At 34.2% G+C, this 20,279-nt stretch overlaps 1 protein-coding gene across 4 annotated transcripts in view; it reads right to left on the bottom strand.

Annotated features, from left to right (window-relative positions):
• The window catches only part of LOC136350647 (neurotrimin-like), a 118,673-nt gene that overhangs the window by 48,991 nt on the left and 49,403 nt on the right, over positions 1-20,279 (bottom strand). For all 4 annotated transcript variants that reach the window (XM_066302598.1, XM_066302599.1, XM_066302596.1 and 1 more), the window contains exon 2: positions 15,581-15,687. In XM_066302598.1, coding sequence (XP_066158695.1) covers positions 15,581-15,687 — 107 coding nt within the window. The remainder of the gene's footprint in view (positions 1-15,580; positions 15,688-20,279) is intronic.

Here is a 20,279-nt window from a genome sequence, read left to right as displayed (position 1 = left end):
ACCTCCAGAAAGAAAATTGAACGGCGAAAAAACTTTTGCAAAAACGTTTGCCAACTGACTTTACATCTACATGGGATTCGTATGATTTAAATCCGATGTCCATCGATGAATCCATCATGCACCGTATTGTCCGCAAGAATTTCTTATCCATCATTTCCTTCCAGAAACTCTGACAATTTGGCTCAATACTCGATATTAAAAATACAACCACAGATGTTTCGTTGGTCGGCTTTTGTAAAACTTTTCGCCTTTATTTGGGCATCGTTCATAATTTTTGAACTATTCAGCCACATCGTTTGTCGCTAACAAAATATTTCGCTTATAAACTAAAAAAAATCTCCCACTCAAAATCTGAAAGGCCAGTCAAGACTAAAGCAAATTTAATTAAATTCGTCAAATAAAAGTCATGTCGTTCGTTTTATAGAGTACGTATGGTCGGAAGACCTTATTTAATTTGCGGAATTCTTTTGGCTCTGTTGTGTTCGATTGTTCTTTTCGAAAGGGCGTTAAATCCGGGACTAAACCAGGTTCTCAATGGCTTTCTCTGTCCCCCATTCTTACTTTACAAGTGGCGAGATCTCAGCGATTTAGCTTCTTCAGATACCAGCAAAACGCCTTTTTGTAGCGTTTAATTCGCCGACTCTTAGAGCTTTCATCGTGGCCTCTTAATTCGAGGAAATTTGTTTTATCCTAACTGATGAGGAACTGAAATAATTGAAATCAACCCCATCTATATTTTTGAGAATGAAGACGTCTAAAATGGAAGGGAAAATTGAGAGGAAATAAAATGACATCGAAAGACAAATATGCAACCTGTGAGATGGGGTAGTCAAGTGCATTCCTGTGTTAAGTGAAGACTATTAAAGCGAGTAACACAATTAAAATTTCGCGTTTAGGAGAATGTGCTTGAACGGATTTAATTAAATTGTGATTCGACTGTTTTGGGCCGAACAATTTTATTAGACAGGTTTACTTTAATTTTTAGAATGAAGTCACGTATTCATTAGAAAAATCAGAAAAAAGACTAATTATGCGCGAATAAACACTCTGCATGGTGTGAAAGGTTTGGATATAACTAAATATTTCCTTAACTAATATCCCCTTGTGAAAATCGAAAAATACCTATATTTTAAAATATTTTGGAGTTTTGAACTTTTTAACAAATTGCTCAATTCTCGAACATATCAAAAAATAAATTTAATACTTAAAAGAGGGATTCGCCAAATTAATGTAATACATGATATCATTATTTTGTAAATTCTATTTATTACATTCTCCTTTAGACTCTTTCTTAACCAAAGTTAGCCTCAAAAGGAAACCGCAGTAATACCATCCCTTTCTGATTAAATCAAACTTCATATCAGATTAAGACACGCTATTAGGATTTAATGAAATTCCGTAAAATACGGATGTATAGGCAGTACACTTATCGGTATTACTTCTTAAGTTCTCGGGTAAACTCTAAAAGGGGGTTTGATTTCTTAGGTCGAGGTGAGAGAAATTAATTTTGCGATTAGCAGGGGTGTTTTTTGAACAAAATATTCGAAAAATAGTACTGAAAAGCGCCGTCTTCCGGTACAGCAATGGAAGCCAGCGAGTCTAATGGAGCACCGGGTGTTTGTAATGTGGTTTCTCTATTGCGGGTGCGGTATCAAACGGCATTTTCTTGATTGATAACTCCAAATCTTAATTAGTATTCTATGTGCGTTATTGTGTATTTATAAGTGTGGACTGAGTTATAGTTTGAACACACTCTACTCCAGATTAATGAGGTATTGGAAAATATATAATAAATTAAATGGACAATATTTTTCGTAACTTAATCGATACTAAAATTTTTTCATGGTTACTGTATGGTGTTCAAAAAATTTTAAACCATCATGATAGATACTGCGTGACATAGGAAAAGGAACACTCCGTAAAAATGGTTTTATTTAAGTCATTTTTGTTATGAATGTTTCTTACACTAAAATGAATGCTTCATTAAAAAATTGGACAAATTTAATAATTAAAAACCAAAAAAAAAATTAATAATTTGGCGGGTTTTATATATTCCTGTACACGTCTAGGTACGGATCTAATGAGATGATTGATGTCCTTTTGGGAGATTTCATTCCACACTAACTGGACAGCATGACATAGCGCTGCTAGTGCTTTTGCAGGATGGGATAAATTATGTAATCTTCTACCTACAATATCCCATACATGTTCAATCGGTGAGAGGTATGGATATAGAGGCGGCCAAGGTACCAAATTAATTGCATTTTGTTGAAAGAAGTCCATAAACGCTCTAGCCACATATAGTCGTGCATTGTCTTGCTAAAAAACTGGATTAACAAGAGTTTCCAGACAAGGGACGAGGTGAGATTCCAGGACTTCTTGGATGTATCGTTGGGCTGTCATACTGCCTGAAAAGTAAAGGTAACTTGCTAACATATGCAATAGAGCATCCGAAACCATTACCCCAACAATCTGATGGACATGCCTCTGTATTGTAAACTGAGGATCCCGTCTTTTACTCTGTCTTCTTCGCACTTTTATCCGATCATCATGCATGTCCAAAAAGAATCTGGATTCGTCATTAAACACGATATTATCCCATTCCAGATTCCAATATATCCGTTTTCTGCACCACTACAATCGATTTTGACGATGATTTAAAGTGAGGGGTAACACAAGATGGAGAAGGTAGGAAATCCAGTTTAAAACTTCTTGTACGGCAATAAATGGTTCGAATCCCAATGGGCCTTCCATACTCAGCAAACCACCGATTCGCCATCGTCCTCGACAAGACGAAGCTAAGGCGATCTTGGCGTTCTGTAGTTCTTCGGGATCGTCCAGTATCCCTCCTTTTACCTGTGTACTCTTCTTGGAACTATGCCTAACAACATCTCACTATAATGTTTACATTAGAGTTTAATATAGTGACGATTTTCCCTAAATGACCGACCAGCCTCTCGGAGATCCTCTATTCGACCTCCCTCAAACTCGCTCAGTTGATAAAAACTTCACTGCATACTGTGTGTAGGCATATTTGATTGATCTAAAAGCAATTTCTAACCACACTATACACAAAAAAATGATATTCTGCAATTTCTATAGTAATTTTTTTTTAATCCTTATAACTCGTAAATACTTTGATAAAAATGGCTGAAAATTTAATCGTTTTTTGTGTTCCCATATACAAACTTCATACAAAAATTATTTAAATAAAACCATTTTTACGAAGTGTTTTCTTTTCTCTGTCACGTAGTATATTTATAAATAGTTTTAGTACAAACTAAGAAATTGGAAAATAGAATGAGCACATTCACTATCCTTCTTTGAACTAGAACTGGATTAATTAGAGTGAATAAAATCGAGTTTGCGCGGGGCAGTTATTTGGTCTGGCCCACGACTGAAACAAAAAGAAAGGAGTCGATGTGATACAAACGAGAAGAAGGAGTTGATGAAAGTTAATATAGAGGACATACAGTGGCTTCATTTTAGAACAAGCCACCTTTTAAATAATTATTAATTACGAAAGTTTATGGTTTTTAAAAAAAACACGGCAATTTAGATATCAGGTGAAACATTTAAATTAAAATATTAAATAGATTTGTCACACCTGCGCTCCCAGCTATCCTATCATAAGAACTTTAAATGGCACTGCCTGTCAAGTGATACCCCCTATTAAAGGGTATTAAATTCGCTATTCTAAAACATCAAAAAAACTAAAATCGAACGAGTATTTTTCAATGTAAATAATAAGGTAGGGACCAAGGCAGCTTCATATGCATTATAACGTTGTTTAATAGCGAACGTCAACAGTATTAAAGCCTGATTAGTGTATAAAAAAGGTCTACACGTTAGAATAAAGCATTGAAATAAAACTTATTTACTGATTTGAAGATCATTGCGCTCAGAGAACTGCAAAAGTTTTCAATGAGCCGCATCTGGGCAAGAACGTTAAACACAATTACATCTCGGAACTAGTTCACCAATTTTACGTAACAGGCTCAATATGTAATAAGAAGACTTAAGAGCCAAAAATTTTAAATGAATATTTTCAAATTGAAGTTCTTGGCCACTTCGCTGCAGATCCCAACTTATCTATTACAAAATATCTCAGTTGATCAGTGCATAAGGTTAAAAAAAAATCCGTATAAAATTCAAGTTTTACAATTACTTAACGAACATGACTACGAGAGAAGAATTTAATTCTGCGAACAAATTGTACAAAAAACAGAGGAAAATGAAAGTTTTACTTTCGACATTTGTTTCAGTCATGAATCTACATTTTTCTTGAACAGTTTTGTTAATAAACACAATCGCCGACATGGGGATAATGAAAATCTACACATGCTTAAAGGTCACACCCAATACCCACAAAAAATCAATGTTTGGGCAGATATTCTTGAAAATACAGTGATAGGATCTATTTCTCTAGAAGAAAATTTAACAGGGGAATTATATTTACCTCTTTTCGTAAATGTAATAGACCCACTTGTTGTTGTATCATTGGAACGTCAATTAGATCAAGCCGGAAATTGTCTTAATGAAGAACATTTACATTTTCAACAGGATCGTGCACCTCCTCATTACACTTGTATAACAATGGAACTAGGGAGACAATGGTTAGATCAGCGGTATCCAGGAAAATGGATTGGGAAAAGGGGTGCATTTGAGTGGCCTGCAAGATCCCCCCGACTTGACCCGCTTGGACTTTTTCATCTGGGGACATCTTAAAACGACAGTTCATAAAGCCCAACCGAATGATATTCAGGATCTTAAAGATCGAATATCCTACGAATATAGGCGTATCAGTGCAGCAATTTGAACAAAGTGAGGGATGAACTTGGCCATCGTATCTTTTATTGTTTGGCAAATAATGGTAGTCATTTTGAAAGCCTAATTTAATGATGTAACATATAAAAGTTTGAAAGAAAATTTATTGTTTCAAATGTAATAAACGAAAACGAATTATAAAAAAAATATATTAAAAATTTTACAATTTGTTCATTATTTACATCGAAAATAACTCGTTCGATTTTAGTTTTTTTGGCGTCTCTCAATAAAGAATGAAATGTCCTTTAATAGGAAGTATCACGTGACAGGTAGTGGTATTTAAAATATTGATTTAAATGTCACACTTGATATCTAAAATTATGTTTTTTTTTCAAAACCTTAAATTTTCCTAATTAATAATTATTTAAGGTGGCCTGTTCTGAAATGAAGTCACTGTATATTTCCCGGGAGTCTGACTTGGTATACAAATAATATATTAATAATATAGTATGATATCGTTTGTAAAAAGGTAATATAATTTTTAATTATGAATGTTTCTACAAGTTTTTAGCAACTTGTAATTTCTCTGTATCTCAAAGACCGACAAAAATATACATTCCTGGTGGAAATGAAATTTAGGCGAAATTACGTGCCACTATGTTATATTAAGTAATAGCTCTAAGGTGACTCATGCAGCAATCAATGTGTTAATAAAAATACAAAGACACGGTTTTCGAGAAAGGTGCCTACGTTTTTATGGAACAGATTTCTCAATGCTTCCTTTGTTTATCATAAGTTGTCGTAGATTTTATGATTAGGGTTTCAGCACCTGTTATAAAAACGTACTTTGCAACAGTTCGCTACAGGGCCTTAAATTTCGAGCCTTCCTTTTATGCCTTTCTCAGTTTTTCGGATATTAAATTCACATTTTTTACTTACACTTATCGGTTTTCGATTCGCAATTTTTATTGAAATATACAGGGTGAATTGTTTTAAGAAATGAATGTCTATTTTATCTTCATTAAATTTTTATAATATTGTACTGACTTAAAATTTGATTTTCTATCAATTGATTTTTTTTGGCGGTAAAGTTTTTTTTATCTGTTTTTATTCAACTTGCTTGCAAGGTTACGAAAAAAACACCTATTTTTAAACATTATTTTCCTAATAATGTTTCAACTTCCAGGCATCAAAACAGTTGAAAAATATCTGGATCAGTTCACTTAAATCTTTATTATAAACTTTGCCGTTATGTTCATTTTATATTCATTTATAGTAATTATTTGAGAAACATATAGGGAGATATACTAATAGTATGGGATTGTTTTTCCATGCATCTGCAAGAAAATTAAAAATGTTTCACTGATAAAAAAAAATCAAAAATTGAAAAAGTCTCTAAACTGGGCAAGAAAATCAAATTTGAGAAGCTCAACAGCTAATGCTGTCCCACAAGATGGTTCAGGATGGTGAACGGCGTTTTATTTCTAAAAAACTTGGAACCCTGCATAGTAATACTATAAAGAACTTTAAAGTTTAGCGTTCTTTTTAACAGTAAAGAAGAAAATTACAGCTTTCGTGTACGCGAATAACCCACCTACAAATACGTTTTTCTGATAATTATAACATGTATTATATGTAAATATTAATGTTTTTTGTGTGTTTCGCTTTTCGCTACAGATTGTATCTGCATCTTTGCGGTGCTAACAAAAGAACTTTTATTGCTTTTGTTACCATATTGTTGTCACTTCATCTGGTTTGCTTTTGAAATTTTCTGAGGCCCAAGGCTAGCAGGGGCAAATTTAACAGAGAGACTGAAAGAATAACGTCAAGATAGCTAATCACATTATTCCCTTCGCAAAAACAGAAACGACAAACCCCGGACGATTTTCCCTTCAGCATCGTTGAATTGTCGAATTGAGAGAGTAGATTCGTATTTATTTTTTATATTGAGTTTAAGAAGCGATGCCAAACATTCAAATTTTGAGGTGCATGTGAAAAAAACATTAATTTTCTGGAGGATTTTTTAGAGAGCGCCAATGGTGGTGAAAAGGAACTAAATGAGAACTAGATGGGCACCAAGCCAGCAGAAACAAAGATTTCCTGGTGCACCCCGACCGAGTGTGTAAACGTGGATAAGTGGTAAACAAGGTAGTAAATTTCCTGACTCTAGACGCGACAGCACTGAGTTTCTAGTCTGACCTGAGCTGGACTTACCGCGAAAAATATTCACTTCAACTTCTGATTTAGTATAGAGCTTTCCTTTAGCTTATTCTTTGCAAAGAGTTTTTAATTTTATAGACTTTTCAGCTAACTGGAAATCGCAACAATAAAAATTAAAACATTTTTAGACCTAAGATTTACAAGGTTATAGATTGAACAAATTAAATTTATCGGCAAAGAAGGTCTTGGATGCACCATTTGTTGCAGTTGTAATTAAAACAAAAAGCATTTAATCTCCGTTTGTTGAAAAATGAAGAGAGTAAAGTTTAAAAAAGGTAATAAAACGATAATTTGTCCCCTGTAAAGCGAACTGGAGCGTCTGCGGAAAGTCGCGATCCCGTGATAAGAAAGAGATACCATCACACCGCTATACATAACCGGACGCCGTAAAGTCGTGTTTTCAGGCTGCTCTTCCATTATAGTTATTGGGGAACTTTTAACAATTATATCCTCGTCTTTTAAAGCGAACCTTATTAGCCTTACGACCGAGGGTATAACTGATAAGGGATTATTAGTCTTCGTTTTAACGAGCTATAGATCGCTGATACCTGGCCCTATCTTCATTTGGCCTTAAGTTTGAAAAATCTGCTTGGGGAAACGGTTTTGCGTGCTAATCATTCAAAGTCTGAAATCGATATAACCGAACCCAATCTACGATTTAGGGTGTATGTAAAAAGAGAGAAAGGTTTTGTGGAAAGTCGACGTTCGGTACGGGCGACGGACAAGACCGAGCTGACGTCGTAAAAACCGTTCCAAACTTTCTCATCACAAACTTTAAATGTTTTTATTGTTGATGAGCGTTTATCTACTTTCGCAAGGGGATTTCTCCGCAGCCTTTTCTTGAAAACAGCTATCACTCAACTCTGAATAATCTCAAGAAGTCATCATAAAGGCGTTTAATTTGTACTTTCTGATTTAGGAAGACAAATTAAGGTAATATATTTCCGGATTTGTCGGCATTTTTTCACGTTTCTTGCTTTACTCGACACTATGCTTCTCTTTCCTCTGAGACACAGGTATTTGTTTCTTAATCTTAGATACCATCTTTTCGAATTACTGGGATTTGTCCTTAATTAGATTACCTACCAAGTTTAATTTTTCATCTAATTTCTTCGGCCCGGTTTTGCAATGATTTATCTTCGTGCAATTTATTTCACCCCTCCTTTAAATTAACTTCGATAATCTTGATCGGGCACAATTTTATTTTTAAAGCATTTTTTACAACAAAAAGTTTAAGACAAATCGACCCTTTCAATAGAGCCGCCGAGAGAATGCCTCTTCACAACGTACTTATTTTTTTCTATTTTTTTCAAAACCACAAAAAATATTATGTTCTATTTAGGAAAATTTACTTTTGATGAGTTGAACTGCGAGTAACCTAAATTGAGAAATTCTTGCATGGTTTCTGAATATGCCCTTTTTGAGCCGGTGTAAGTTAAAAAGACTAGGGACTAAGTATAGATTCATCTATACTAGAAAAATCTATATCGTTTTCTGTATTTATGTGTCCAGAGTCGAGTTTTGATTGGTTGAAGACCTGCGAAGAACCTGAGGTGAGAATTTTTCATGCATGTGTCTATGTTTTCTTAAAGTATCCTTCTTTGAACATCTGTAACTTGAATAGGGTGAGAGATAGTTATAGTATGTGCATATCAGAAATAGTCTCTGCCATTCTTTGTATTTAAATATCCAAAAATGCGCAAGGCGCCGCATTTAAAAATTTTATACTGCAAGTGATTTTCACCATCTTACGAATTTACAGGAGAGACGCGTTTCAAACAACTTCCTTCTTAGCAATCAGAAATGGGTTCCTCTGTATCTAATCACAGACGCATTAAGGCAAATGCGCGGGAAAAGACATCGGCTAACCCTCAGTTCACTCGTAACTATTGCTCGTCATCTCTTGATCTACAGGGCGTAGTGGATAAGTCGAAGGATCAATCACCAGGATGCTTATGATATTTTAAGTAACGATACGCAAGATTGTCTTTGACTATAGAAAGTATTATTAACGCCAGGGCATTGCTCACTTAGGAAACCGTAGCTTGAGCGTCCTGCCTTCTTCATTCGTTAATTTCGTTCAGCGTCGACATTTGTCTTTTTATTTTGACTTCCTGTAGAAGCTAAGCAAGCAACTTTGGTATCTGGTAAGTTTAGCTCAATTGGTCTATTTTTACCCTCCAGCAAGATCTATACGTAAACATTGCTCTGAGTAATACGTGCTTCATGTGACGTCAATTAGGCTATTCAGGGGGTAGATAGGCTTAAAATTAGCTAATATTAATAAAAAAATACCACAGCTTCAAATTTCAGATACTCTCCTTAAGGAAGCTACTTTCTACGATTTTTCGAACTTGAATACTGATATCTCACGAATTTGCGCATAAATTCAATTATGCCACTTTATGAAGATTCTGTATACTAACAGCACAATACGAACTTAAAACAAAACTGATTTTAGTTCCTGTTTCTATTAGAAAATGAATTAAGTATCGCATCGATCGGAAGAAGACAGCAACGCAATTCCCGAAATTAAAACCCGAAATGAGTCTTCTAATCTGTTTGATTTCCGATGGCGCAACGTAATTATAAGATACAATAACGCCCGAAGGACCTTAAGTTGTGCCTGGTATACTCGTATAAGTTATGGATTTGATAAGAATACTGTACGTGACTTTGAATAATTGTAATATTCGCGGTGGCATTAAGGCGATTAAAAGTTTCCCACCGAGTTGAGTAAGCTCGGCTAATTTCCAACCGCGACATCCTCCTCAGCTTGTCGATATTTAACAATGCAGTTTTTCTCAACTTTCAGAGTACAAGAATCACGCTCTGACGATGAGAACAAAAGCTTATTTGGAGAAGACTGGTGGCAAAATCCCACGGGATAAACTATCCAAGCCAATTCAAACAAGAAACGGTAACATATGCTGAAAGTAAATCAGACTGTGCTAATTTCATTTAAATTAGTTGGAGAATTATTGTTGAAGGGTTAATCAACATGAGACGCGACATGAATCGGGTTTCAAAATCAAGAATTTGTACTTGGGAAAAAGTGGCGATACTGGGAAAACCGCTCATTGGGAAAATAGGTAAATAGTATTGCCAGAAAAGTACGTCTAAGAGTTCTAACGAACTTCTTTTTTATCGGTGTACAACAACGAAATCTTGCTGCCGCAGTGCTTACTTCGATTGAATATTGAGCTCTTTAGAAGATATGTGGATTTAAAACAATATTAAGGACGGTGCACGGACCTTGTATACACTCCAATACCTTTATCTAATAAAGCGATAAAGGAAACGAGTCCTGGAAAGAGAAAATAGGTAAATGGCATTGTCTGGAAGCTGTAACCAGAACTGCGAAGGAAATTCCTTTTATTCAGTCGGTCTTCAGATTAAGGTGCCAGATTTTTGCATCACACTACTGCCTAAAAGCGTTAAACAAACCGAAAATGCTTTTTACAGATCTTAAGCGAGCTGAGGCGTCAATAAAGTTGTAAAGTAGACCTTAGGGACTGCTGTCGCTTGTAAATCCTCCCCATAAACTCAGACATGTTCGGTCTCGCTCTTTCTCACATTTATAACAAATAATAACAACCCATACATTTTATGTCATTCGTTTGGGAAGCGAATGCCGAGAACTGACTTGCTTTTCGTATTTATGAATACGAAATCCGTTTGTTGTGTATAGGGTTTGCTTCGAAGGAAATGAAATTCATGACGGAGTTGTTTAATTGTTTTTCTCTTCCATTGTTCCTCAATAAGTGATCCATTGAGAAATCATGCCAGTTGTACAAATTGCAGAAGCTTGTACTCGGGAAACATTTTTAAATTTGGGATTAAGAATTGTAACTGAAAATCAAGTTAATTAAAGGGCAGCAGTATTTAAAAAAGTGTGCCTTAAAAAGGACCTGTCTAACCCAAAGACTCTTTTCAGATTACGCTAGCGACCTACCTACGTCTCTCAAGTGTAAACAAAGGAGCTCAATCTTTTAAGTAAGAAAATACATTAAGAATCCAAGAAAGACAAGCATAGATGGTTTTCTCAGACTCCAAAAACTAGCTATATGTACATATTTCTAAATTGCTGAAAAAAATTTACTTGATATCTTAATATTTTTGCAAAGTACCGAGCACGAGCTACGAACAAGGATCCAGTCCCAAGATCTCGACCTAAATGTTAATATTAATATCCCAATTCCAATCCTGAAAATGTGTGGAAAAACCAACAAGTTTGGAATTAGAGAGAGCATTCGGATCGGCGGCTCTCTGGCAATAAAAATACATTCTCAGCTAGGTGATTTCATTTTGGATGAATGCGCTAGTGTTATACAGAGGAATTTTTGCATATCTGAAAGATTCTTCTTTTTTTATTGCCACTATACATTTTTATATTTTGTATTCTGTGTTAGTTTTATCTACTGAACTGACGTGTGTTAATCTAGCATACCATTAGAAGGAGCCTTTCATGATATTTCAATAAATTTATTGCGATCTTTTAAAGTTTGAGATTCAACCCCGGTATCTTCGAATTACACGTTTTGGTACCGAAATCCTAAAAATCAACTTCGATTTATAAAATTAAATTTCGATATCAAAATAATGAAAAGCATATTATGATTTTTTTAAAATCTGCGTACGAAGATAGTTCTAGAAATACTCGACTTGAAATATACAGTCAGTCACGTAAGTCTACGTACACCTGGCACACTCCTATCATATTATAATTAGAATCATGATGTAAAAAATATTTTTAAATGTATTGAAACATTCTCATAAATGATCATTGTTGGCAATTAAAAATTTGAATTTCGATTGATAGGTTGGGAAAAAAATTAATATAAAAATTTCCTATCTCATAAAGGTGAACATAGAGCAGATAAAATTTTATTATACTTACCATAAAAAACAATAAAATACAAATTAATATTTTGTTGGTCTACCTTTTGCATCTACAACTGCTCTCAACCTTCGGGGTATGGATGAAACCAAATTTTTTGTAATATGTGGGGTAATTTCACCTCAAGCCGAAGTTAATGTTCTTTTTAGCGAGACGTTTCCTGAAATATCGTAATTTCATACCCTTCGCTCTAATTCGTCCCATAGGTGTTCGATAAGGTTCGTATCTGGCGACTGTGAAGGAGAATGAAGTTACTTAGGCACGTTACAAAAGAGCCATTTTTTGACAATCAGGGCGGTATGTTTGGGATCGTTGTCTTGTTGGAATATCCTTTGGTTTCCTGATCCCAAAGGTTCAACTGAAGGCAATAGGTTATCACGCTAAATTTGGAAATACTTCTGATGACCCATTACACCTTCAATGAAAACTAAGTTCCTCACTCCAACCGTAGACGTTGAGCCTCATACCATTACATTGCTTTTGCCGTGCTTGACTGTGAGTAACAAGTTTTCAGGTTGCAGCTTTTCATTAGTTTTCGCCATATTTTTCCTTTATCATCGAATCCAAAAATATTGTTCTTGCTTTCATCGGTAAACAAGACCGAGCTCCAAAACTCAAGGCTTTTTTCTAAATACCTGTTCGCAAATTGTAGGCATTGTTTTTGTAATTTTGCTAGGAGATCAGGGGCTTTTCCTAGGAACCCTTCTATGAAATCCCTCTAATCTCAGAATTCTTCTTATAATTTCAGCACTAATACGTTTATCAGTTTGTCTACAAATTTGATCAGCCAAATTCGAAGCACCAATTTCCGGGATTAATACAACTTTTCTAATAGTCCCAATATCGCGCGGTTTTATTTTTTTAGGGCGTCCAGATCGGCGTTTATTATTAATTGAATTTGTTAAATTAAAATTTTTTATAATGGTTTGCATTGAAGAATTAGGTAACTTAACAGTTTTGCTGTGTGACCATAAGATTTTCCTTCGTTTCGTAATTGAACTATTAATTCTCTAATTGCTTTTACAATTTGTCTACACACCATGATGTTAGATATTCAAATTTCGATTTAATGTGTTTCATTTAAAATTTTACACGAGACTAAACGATTCTTTGTGCATATTATTGCGATAAAAATGCATAAAGTGTAAACAAATTTGTAGTTTTTATGGTATTTTTGGTATCTGTTCATTTTGGTGATATTGCAAATTTTGATATTCATTTTTTTTTCTTTCAATCTATTAATCGAAACCCAAATTTTTAATCATCAATAATGATCGTTTATGAGAGAGTTTTAATATATTTAAAAATATTTTTTTTATCGTGATTCTAACTATGAAATAATAAAAATTTTCTAGGTGTACCTAGACTTGTTTATGGGACTGATTGTAGATGACGATTTTTGTTAAAAATCTACCTATATTGCAAAGACCTAATTTGAAAAAGCTTATGTTTACAATTTGAGGTTCGATGTGTGGTGGTTTTGAAGCCGTTGTTAATGAACACTTTTTGAGATTTTGTGAACGTAGAAAAAATTAGTCATCGATAAGTGATTCGAAACTATTATTTGGTTATCTTAGTCCATCTAACATTAAAACGGAGTTAGATTCTACTTTGGGGAATCTGGTCGTTCGTTAACAACAGTAAAATATTGGGTGGCAGAGTTAAACGCGGTCGTACGGGCTGCCAAGACGAACTTTGCAGTGGTCGACCCAATGAAGTGACCACTCCAGAAATTGTGGTGAAAATCCACAAAACTGTACTGGAATACCGTCGGCTAAAGTTGCATGAGTTAACAGACATGACAGAGATTTCAAAAAGTACTGGACATCGCATCTTGACCGAACAATTGGATATGAGAAAACTGTGAGCAAGATGAGTGCTACGCTAACTCACAATTAAAGAAAAAAAGTACCGTGAAAGTATTTCAAGAGAGTGTTTGGCAAAGTTTGGCAGCAATAAAGCCGAGTTTTTGCCTTGTTCATAGCCATAGATGAAATATAAGTTCATCATTTCATGCATGAAATGACAGAGCAGTCAAAACAATGGATTCAAAAGGGAGAATCGGCTCCAAAGAAGGTGGAAACCGTTCCATTTGCAGGAAAGGTGATGGGGTCGGTGTTTTAGGATGTACACGGGATAATTTTTATTGACTATTTCTCTAAAGGAAAAACAAAAAAAAGGAAAATATTGTACAAACGTTTATTGTAGCGTTTTAGTGAATAAATGAGGAAAAAAGCAAAAAAGGAAGTTTTGTTTCGTTATCAAGACAACGCACTACTTCACACTTCCGCCATTGCGTTGACCAAAATGAATCACCTTGGTTTCGAACGTTTTCCTCACCCATCCTATGAGACAGATTTCGCCATTTTAGATTATTTTCTATTCTCAAACTTGAAATAATGGCTCAGTGGAAAGGAATTTGCACATAATGAAGAGAAGTAAATCCAAGGTTAATGCCTGTTTTGAAGCATTCGAAGCTTTTACTAATGACAGAGTATAGAACATCGCTGGAAAAATTGTGTCTACTTCAAAGGAGACAATGTTGAGAAATAACGTAACAATCTCCAATTTATTTTATTTTTTTTAATTATTAGGTCGGGTTCTTTTGGGACTATCCTCGATACTTTGGTTAATGTTAATACTAAGTAAATTATTGTCTCTGACGCCAATGTTTCTTACTCCTGATTTTACTTTAAATTACTTTAAGAAAAGCCTGACTGACACATACGAGACTTTATATGCAACTTTATTTCACTCCATGTAGTCTAGTTTAATTCTGTTTCAATAATCTTGATATTTCTAACTTTAACATACATAGACAATTTTAGTGCTTATTAATTAATAAAGTCCACAGTTCCAAATAAGTACTCGGCTTAAAAAGAGCTTAACTTTTACATACTCTTTTGTTAATTAATTTTGTTATTTGTTTCCAATGTTACCGCGAAAATTAGAAACCGCAGAAGGATATTAGTCTGTTCAAATTAGATTAATTTGTTTACAATAGGGAGAAACTACGCTTCGTTTAGTACTGATATCATTTGTTCGCCTGAAAAGTTCCATTTATGATTATCAATTGGAAGGTTTGTAATTAGAAACATTCTAATGCTTAAAATTGAATTGTTCATAAAACTCGCATATCGCAACGAATCCATATTTGGGTGCTTTGTGATACGCGAAACTCCGCGAGCACTCCAAAGGTATTATTTGAACACTGATGGTATTATAGATCAGACTAATCCTCATCCGGATGTTTCCTGTATTTATGTTTAATCTTCCCTTCGTCAAGAGAGTCCCATTATAATTACTGTCGAATATTTGAGCTCATCATAGCAGAAATAACGGGTCGAAGTAAAAGAATTTGACATAAACCATGGCCCAACCGCAAGTTATTTAGAACTAAATCCACATAATACAGCGCCTTAAATGAGTGGTCTTAGTTAAAATTCATTCGCTTTATGACCGAGGGCAAAATTTCTTTGATCTCAGCGTCGATGTAGTAAAAGTTTAAGGGGTAAAAATTCATTAAAACTGAAAGAAAAATAAATAAGGGCGCCTAAAGCTCCTGAAATGAGTTTAACTCATTAAAAATACATAGAATACCTTGTGTACTAAATTTGTTTTACTTAATGCTCGTTTGTTTGTCCAAGAATTTAGCGGCTGGTCAAAAAAATGTTCCAACTTCCGACTACTTACTTTGTAAGATCCTAAGTTCTTCACTGAGCAGGCGAATTTTACATTTCTCCCCGCTGCCACTGTGATGTTTTCGATGGTATCGGTGAATTCTGGTTCTTCACTTACAACTGAAAATTAAGAAATATTTATTAGTAAGGCAATAAAAAAAGGATTTTTATTAAAATTGATATATGTATTGGATGAAAGTTAATATTAGGCAATTCAATAATTACAATGGATTCCCAGTATGTCGTGGAAAATTGGCACACACGGAAGGTGTTACAAAAAAAGTACGTTAAACCGTCAATCATACAATCCTTGAACGAAAATAAAATAATGTATATTTATAACACAATTTATCACCATAGCGCGCTTTGCTCGAGATACAAAGTGTGAAAAGTTAAATAATTTCATAATAACTGACAATGAATCACTACTAACCCTCTTAACTTATCTGTTCCTATGCGAATTATTTTAAAAAATAAGTTTTTCGTTTAAACTACTTATTTTAGGGCATTGGATGTGTCTTACATCTTTTGCTAGTTCTTCGTGTAGGAGAAACATTAAAATTAGTACTCTGCTGTTTTTGTAATGCGCAAAAAAATGATTTTTTAAGTAATTTTTTTTTTTAATTTTTATGATCCTCTGAAAAAAGTTTTCAATCAGTTTTTATGTGGCAATTCAATTTTTCACATAATTGCGGAAAATGTGAAGTGTTACTACATACACATTTTTACGCCACCTTTTCAACAAGCAGCAGGGCAGTAATTTCAATTATTGTAAATACAATTACATTACAAAAAACCACTCATCTGAAGTAGGTACTTTTTTATTTGGTTTATAAGTAATTGGCGTGTGATTAAAAATATTCGGTTGCCGGGAGATGTTGTTCCAATATGTTCCTTTTCCATATACCTTTCCAATTTTTAAAACCGGTATGCGATTTTTATAAAATTATGTAAAACTTTCCCCGTTTAACCAACTTTGCAGCTCTCACGGTAAAAGAAGGGATCCCCACATAGGTAGGACCAATTGGCGACGCACTGTATGAAAATAAAAAATAAATTTCAAATCGATGAGGGCTGTGTCTGCTAAAACTGCATATTCTCTTTGACATATTAAATTTGGAATTCAACGGCAAAGTCAAATATAACGAGGACTATTTGTCAAGCAGAGAGCGCAAAATGGCGGCGTATTTGACGGTTTTAAAATATTCACTAGAGTAAAGTTACACCAATATTGCCGGTTTACAATGCTTTAGCCTGTTTGATCATTGTACTATTTCAATTTGTAAAGCTATATAGCTGCTACTTTTTTCGACGGAATTAAATCAATCCGGTTTAAACCGTAATTTTGCCATTCACTCACACTTTCCAGACTGGAATCACCGTTGTATCTAATTAAATATTCGATTTGTTCCAAAGGAAAATAATATTTTATTGCGTGCCAATCACGAAGTCAATTTATCGCGCACTTTCAAGACTTCCAAAGCCAGAAATAGGCTAAAAAGTTAAAAATAAGACTTACAAAACGGGATTTCTCCTAAACGTGTTCTGAATTATTTTATTTTTTGATAGAGCAAATTCGCACTTCAGTTTTGGATTATCCAGACATTAAATTTTCAGGAGTAATTGACACCACTAGTTCATAAACCAAACGCAGTCGAGGAAGGCAATGTTTTGTTTTATCATGGATGAGATTCGCTTTCGAACTAAAACAAATAGTTCTCTAGTAAAATTGCGAACATTTTAGTGGAAACTAAGTAAATTGTGTTCAAGTAGTTGCAACAAAGGGGCGGGAAAATATTACCCGTCGTTGTTTCGGGGCGACTAGGCCGAATTAATTGTTTCTAATTTTATTTTCATCTTTCCGACATCTCGTTGATTTTAAAACGTAGACAAGATTTCATTCAGCTATCGTGATTTTCCATGCGGAGAGATTATTATTTATTTAACCTGTCAGGATATTAAGCCAGAAGCAGAAAGGGGGTAGAAAATAATAAGTCAGCTAAGGGTTCTAATTTCTATCGCAACTCCAGATAGAAAAAAGAGATTTTAACATAAAGGCCTGGATATTCCGCAGACGTGAAATTAAATAAACTTAATTGATGGGACCAAATTTAATAAAAATAAAGCACGGGTAAAGCGGACCCTACAATTTCGAGTGAAATTTCTGTTTTCCTTTGATCCCAGGCGAGACTTTGCGGATTTGTTTCCGAACAAAAACCTAAGTGTGATAATTAGGGATGAGAGACGTAAATGTAAGAAGGGATTAAAGAAATTCCGTGGAGGTTAAATCTTTACTTCCCCTTGCGCCCTGTTAAAATAAAGGTTTCAGTTTCGAATACGTGCCTAACATAAACCAGAACTTCACCCTCGGTATTTAAATTTTAAAACCTTAATTATTTGCTATACTTTACCTCTCGCTTCTTGAATTCTTCAGAAGAAGTTACTCTGTAATTAGGATTTAACTCATTGAATTTTTAAACCGTCTATAGTAAGTAAGCCTCCATACAATGCATGTTAACGCCTCCAGTTACATACGTTCCACCTGCTAGCATTCCTAATAGCTCTCCTATTGATCAATAGAAATTATATCACTTACGACACATTGTCCCAAATCGTTAATTATACTCCGTTATTGATAATGTGTTTCTGTAAATCGGTTAAACCGTTTTACATCCATTTGCGATATTCCATACCGGTCTATCAAACAAACGTATCATTTACAATTTAACTCGATTTCTTTGGGCATTGTTGAAATAAGCTGATGATCTAACGAGCTTTCGCAGGTAAACGATGGAAACGAGCACGAGATCGGGCGTTTTTTTTTGTAGAAAGAATCAACCATTGATTTTGTACGATAAAATTCATATTTGTGCATCCGAGATATATCTGCTTTACATCAAGTACTGCGGAGAGATATTTTTTGTCCCATTTATTGATTGGTACATTTTGCAATGGAGATTTCACTATTAAAAAATGAATTATGTTTTAAATTTACATTTTATGTATGTGTTAATATTCATTAAATAAGATCAATTATTTTGTCGTTTTTTGTACAGGATGTCTCAAAAAAGTAGGCGAAGGTATGACTCAGTTATTTTTAAACGGATTGTGATGAATTACGAACCAAATAAAATAATATTTTTCCGTCTACTAAAGTCAAAGTTTTTTTTTTATTTTAACCTTTCTGCTCCTTGGGTCAATTTCAGAATTTCAAACAGAACTCCATTTTTTTTACATTTGTTGATAGAAAGTATTTTTCTGAACCCGATGACGTATAACAAGCTAATGTTAAAACAATTTTTAAAGCGAAAAAATTTAAAAATTATATTTCTTTGACTACTCAACATTCACTTGAATATTATAAATAGGATGTTTCTTCTGCATTTAGCAACGTGTTTATTAAAATTGACATTTGATGATTGCCGCCAATAACAACACTAATCACATTTTTTATTGCACTAAAGAACAAATTTACAATAATCACACTTGTAGCTTAACTGCACACAGAAAATTATATGGAAGAGTGATGTGGTTCCAATAGTTACGGACAGGTTTGTCTTGTCCTTTCTCGCTGGGTATCATATGGGCGCCACTTTTGCATGGCGCCAGGCGTCTTTGTACAAGATGATACAATGGGATGAGATGGAATGAAATGCACATGATCACAGAATAACGCAGATGGCCCCATGACAATACTGATGGTTACATAACTCATAACGTCCAAATTTAAAATATAATCAGCTATATAATACATATTGTTTAAATTTGAAATTTGTTTTCAGTAAAAAATTGTTTGAACGTTAACTTGCCATACATCATTAAATTCAGAAAAATATTTTCTCTCAAAAAATGTAAAAAAGAATACAGAGTTCTATTTGAAATTATGAAGTTGACACCCGAAGCAGAAGAACTTGAGTTAAAATAATCGACTTTAGCATTACTTAGTAGCCTGAAAAATATCATTTTATTTAGTTCCTAGTTCGTCAAAATGCAATTGAGTTATAGCTGCGCCTGTTTTTATTTTGAGACACCCTGTGTTTCATTTATATCATCCAAGATTTATACTATAGAGTTCTGGGAAGATTTATTCTGCGTATTTATTCTTGTACTCTATTCCAAAGGTCAGATTTTTTTTAATAAAAACGTGAAATTAGTATTTAGTGAAAGATGAAACGGAAGAAGAACAACGCTTGAAAGCCTCCCATCACGTGCCGGCATCCAGTCGGCATCATAATCAGTTGCCTATTCCTGGATTTTCTTAGAGACGTGAGAGAAAATAAGTACGACAGCGACGGATATTACAATGTTTTAATAAATCGTCGAATCCGTTACAATACGATATAGTAAAATAAGTCAGTACTAAATAAGCCGATTGCATTTTCAGGAGAATCAATCTCAAAAACTTTTGAAATATTTTGATCAGTTTTAGATCTGTTCGCAGCGTGAAACTGCCCTTTTGAATATGTAACTTTTGTCCTATTTAGCTAAGTCTGAATTGAACATGTGAACGTCCTTATCTTGGACACACACGGTATATCCTGCTGCCAACTGTAATTCACAAAACGTCCCGTCTATTTTTATACGGAATAGTCAATTCTATGTTATAAAAATATGCTACGAAATTCTTCATGTCAAATTGTACGTGTTGGAGTAATACCAGAAGAAACATGACTGGAAAAAAAACGTAGAAGTGACTATTAGGAGTCATTAAA

The sequence above is a fragment of the Euwallacea fornicatus genome, chromosome 3, assembly GCF_040115645.1.
Source record: "Euwallacea fornicatus isolate EFF26 chromosome 3, ASM4011564v1, whole genome shotgun sequence".
NCBI lineage: Eukaryota > Metazoa > Arthropoda > Insecta > Coleoptera > Curculionidae > Euwallacea > Euwallacea fornicatus.
This window is presented reverse-complemented; position numbering and strand designations above follow the sequence as displayed.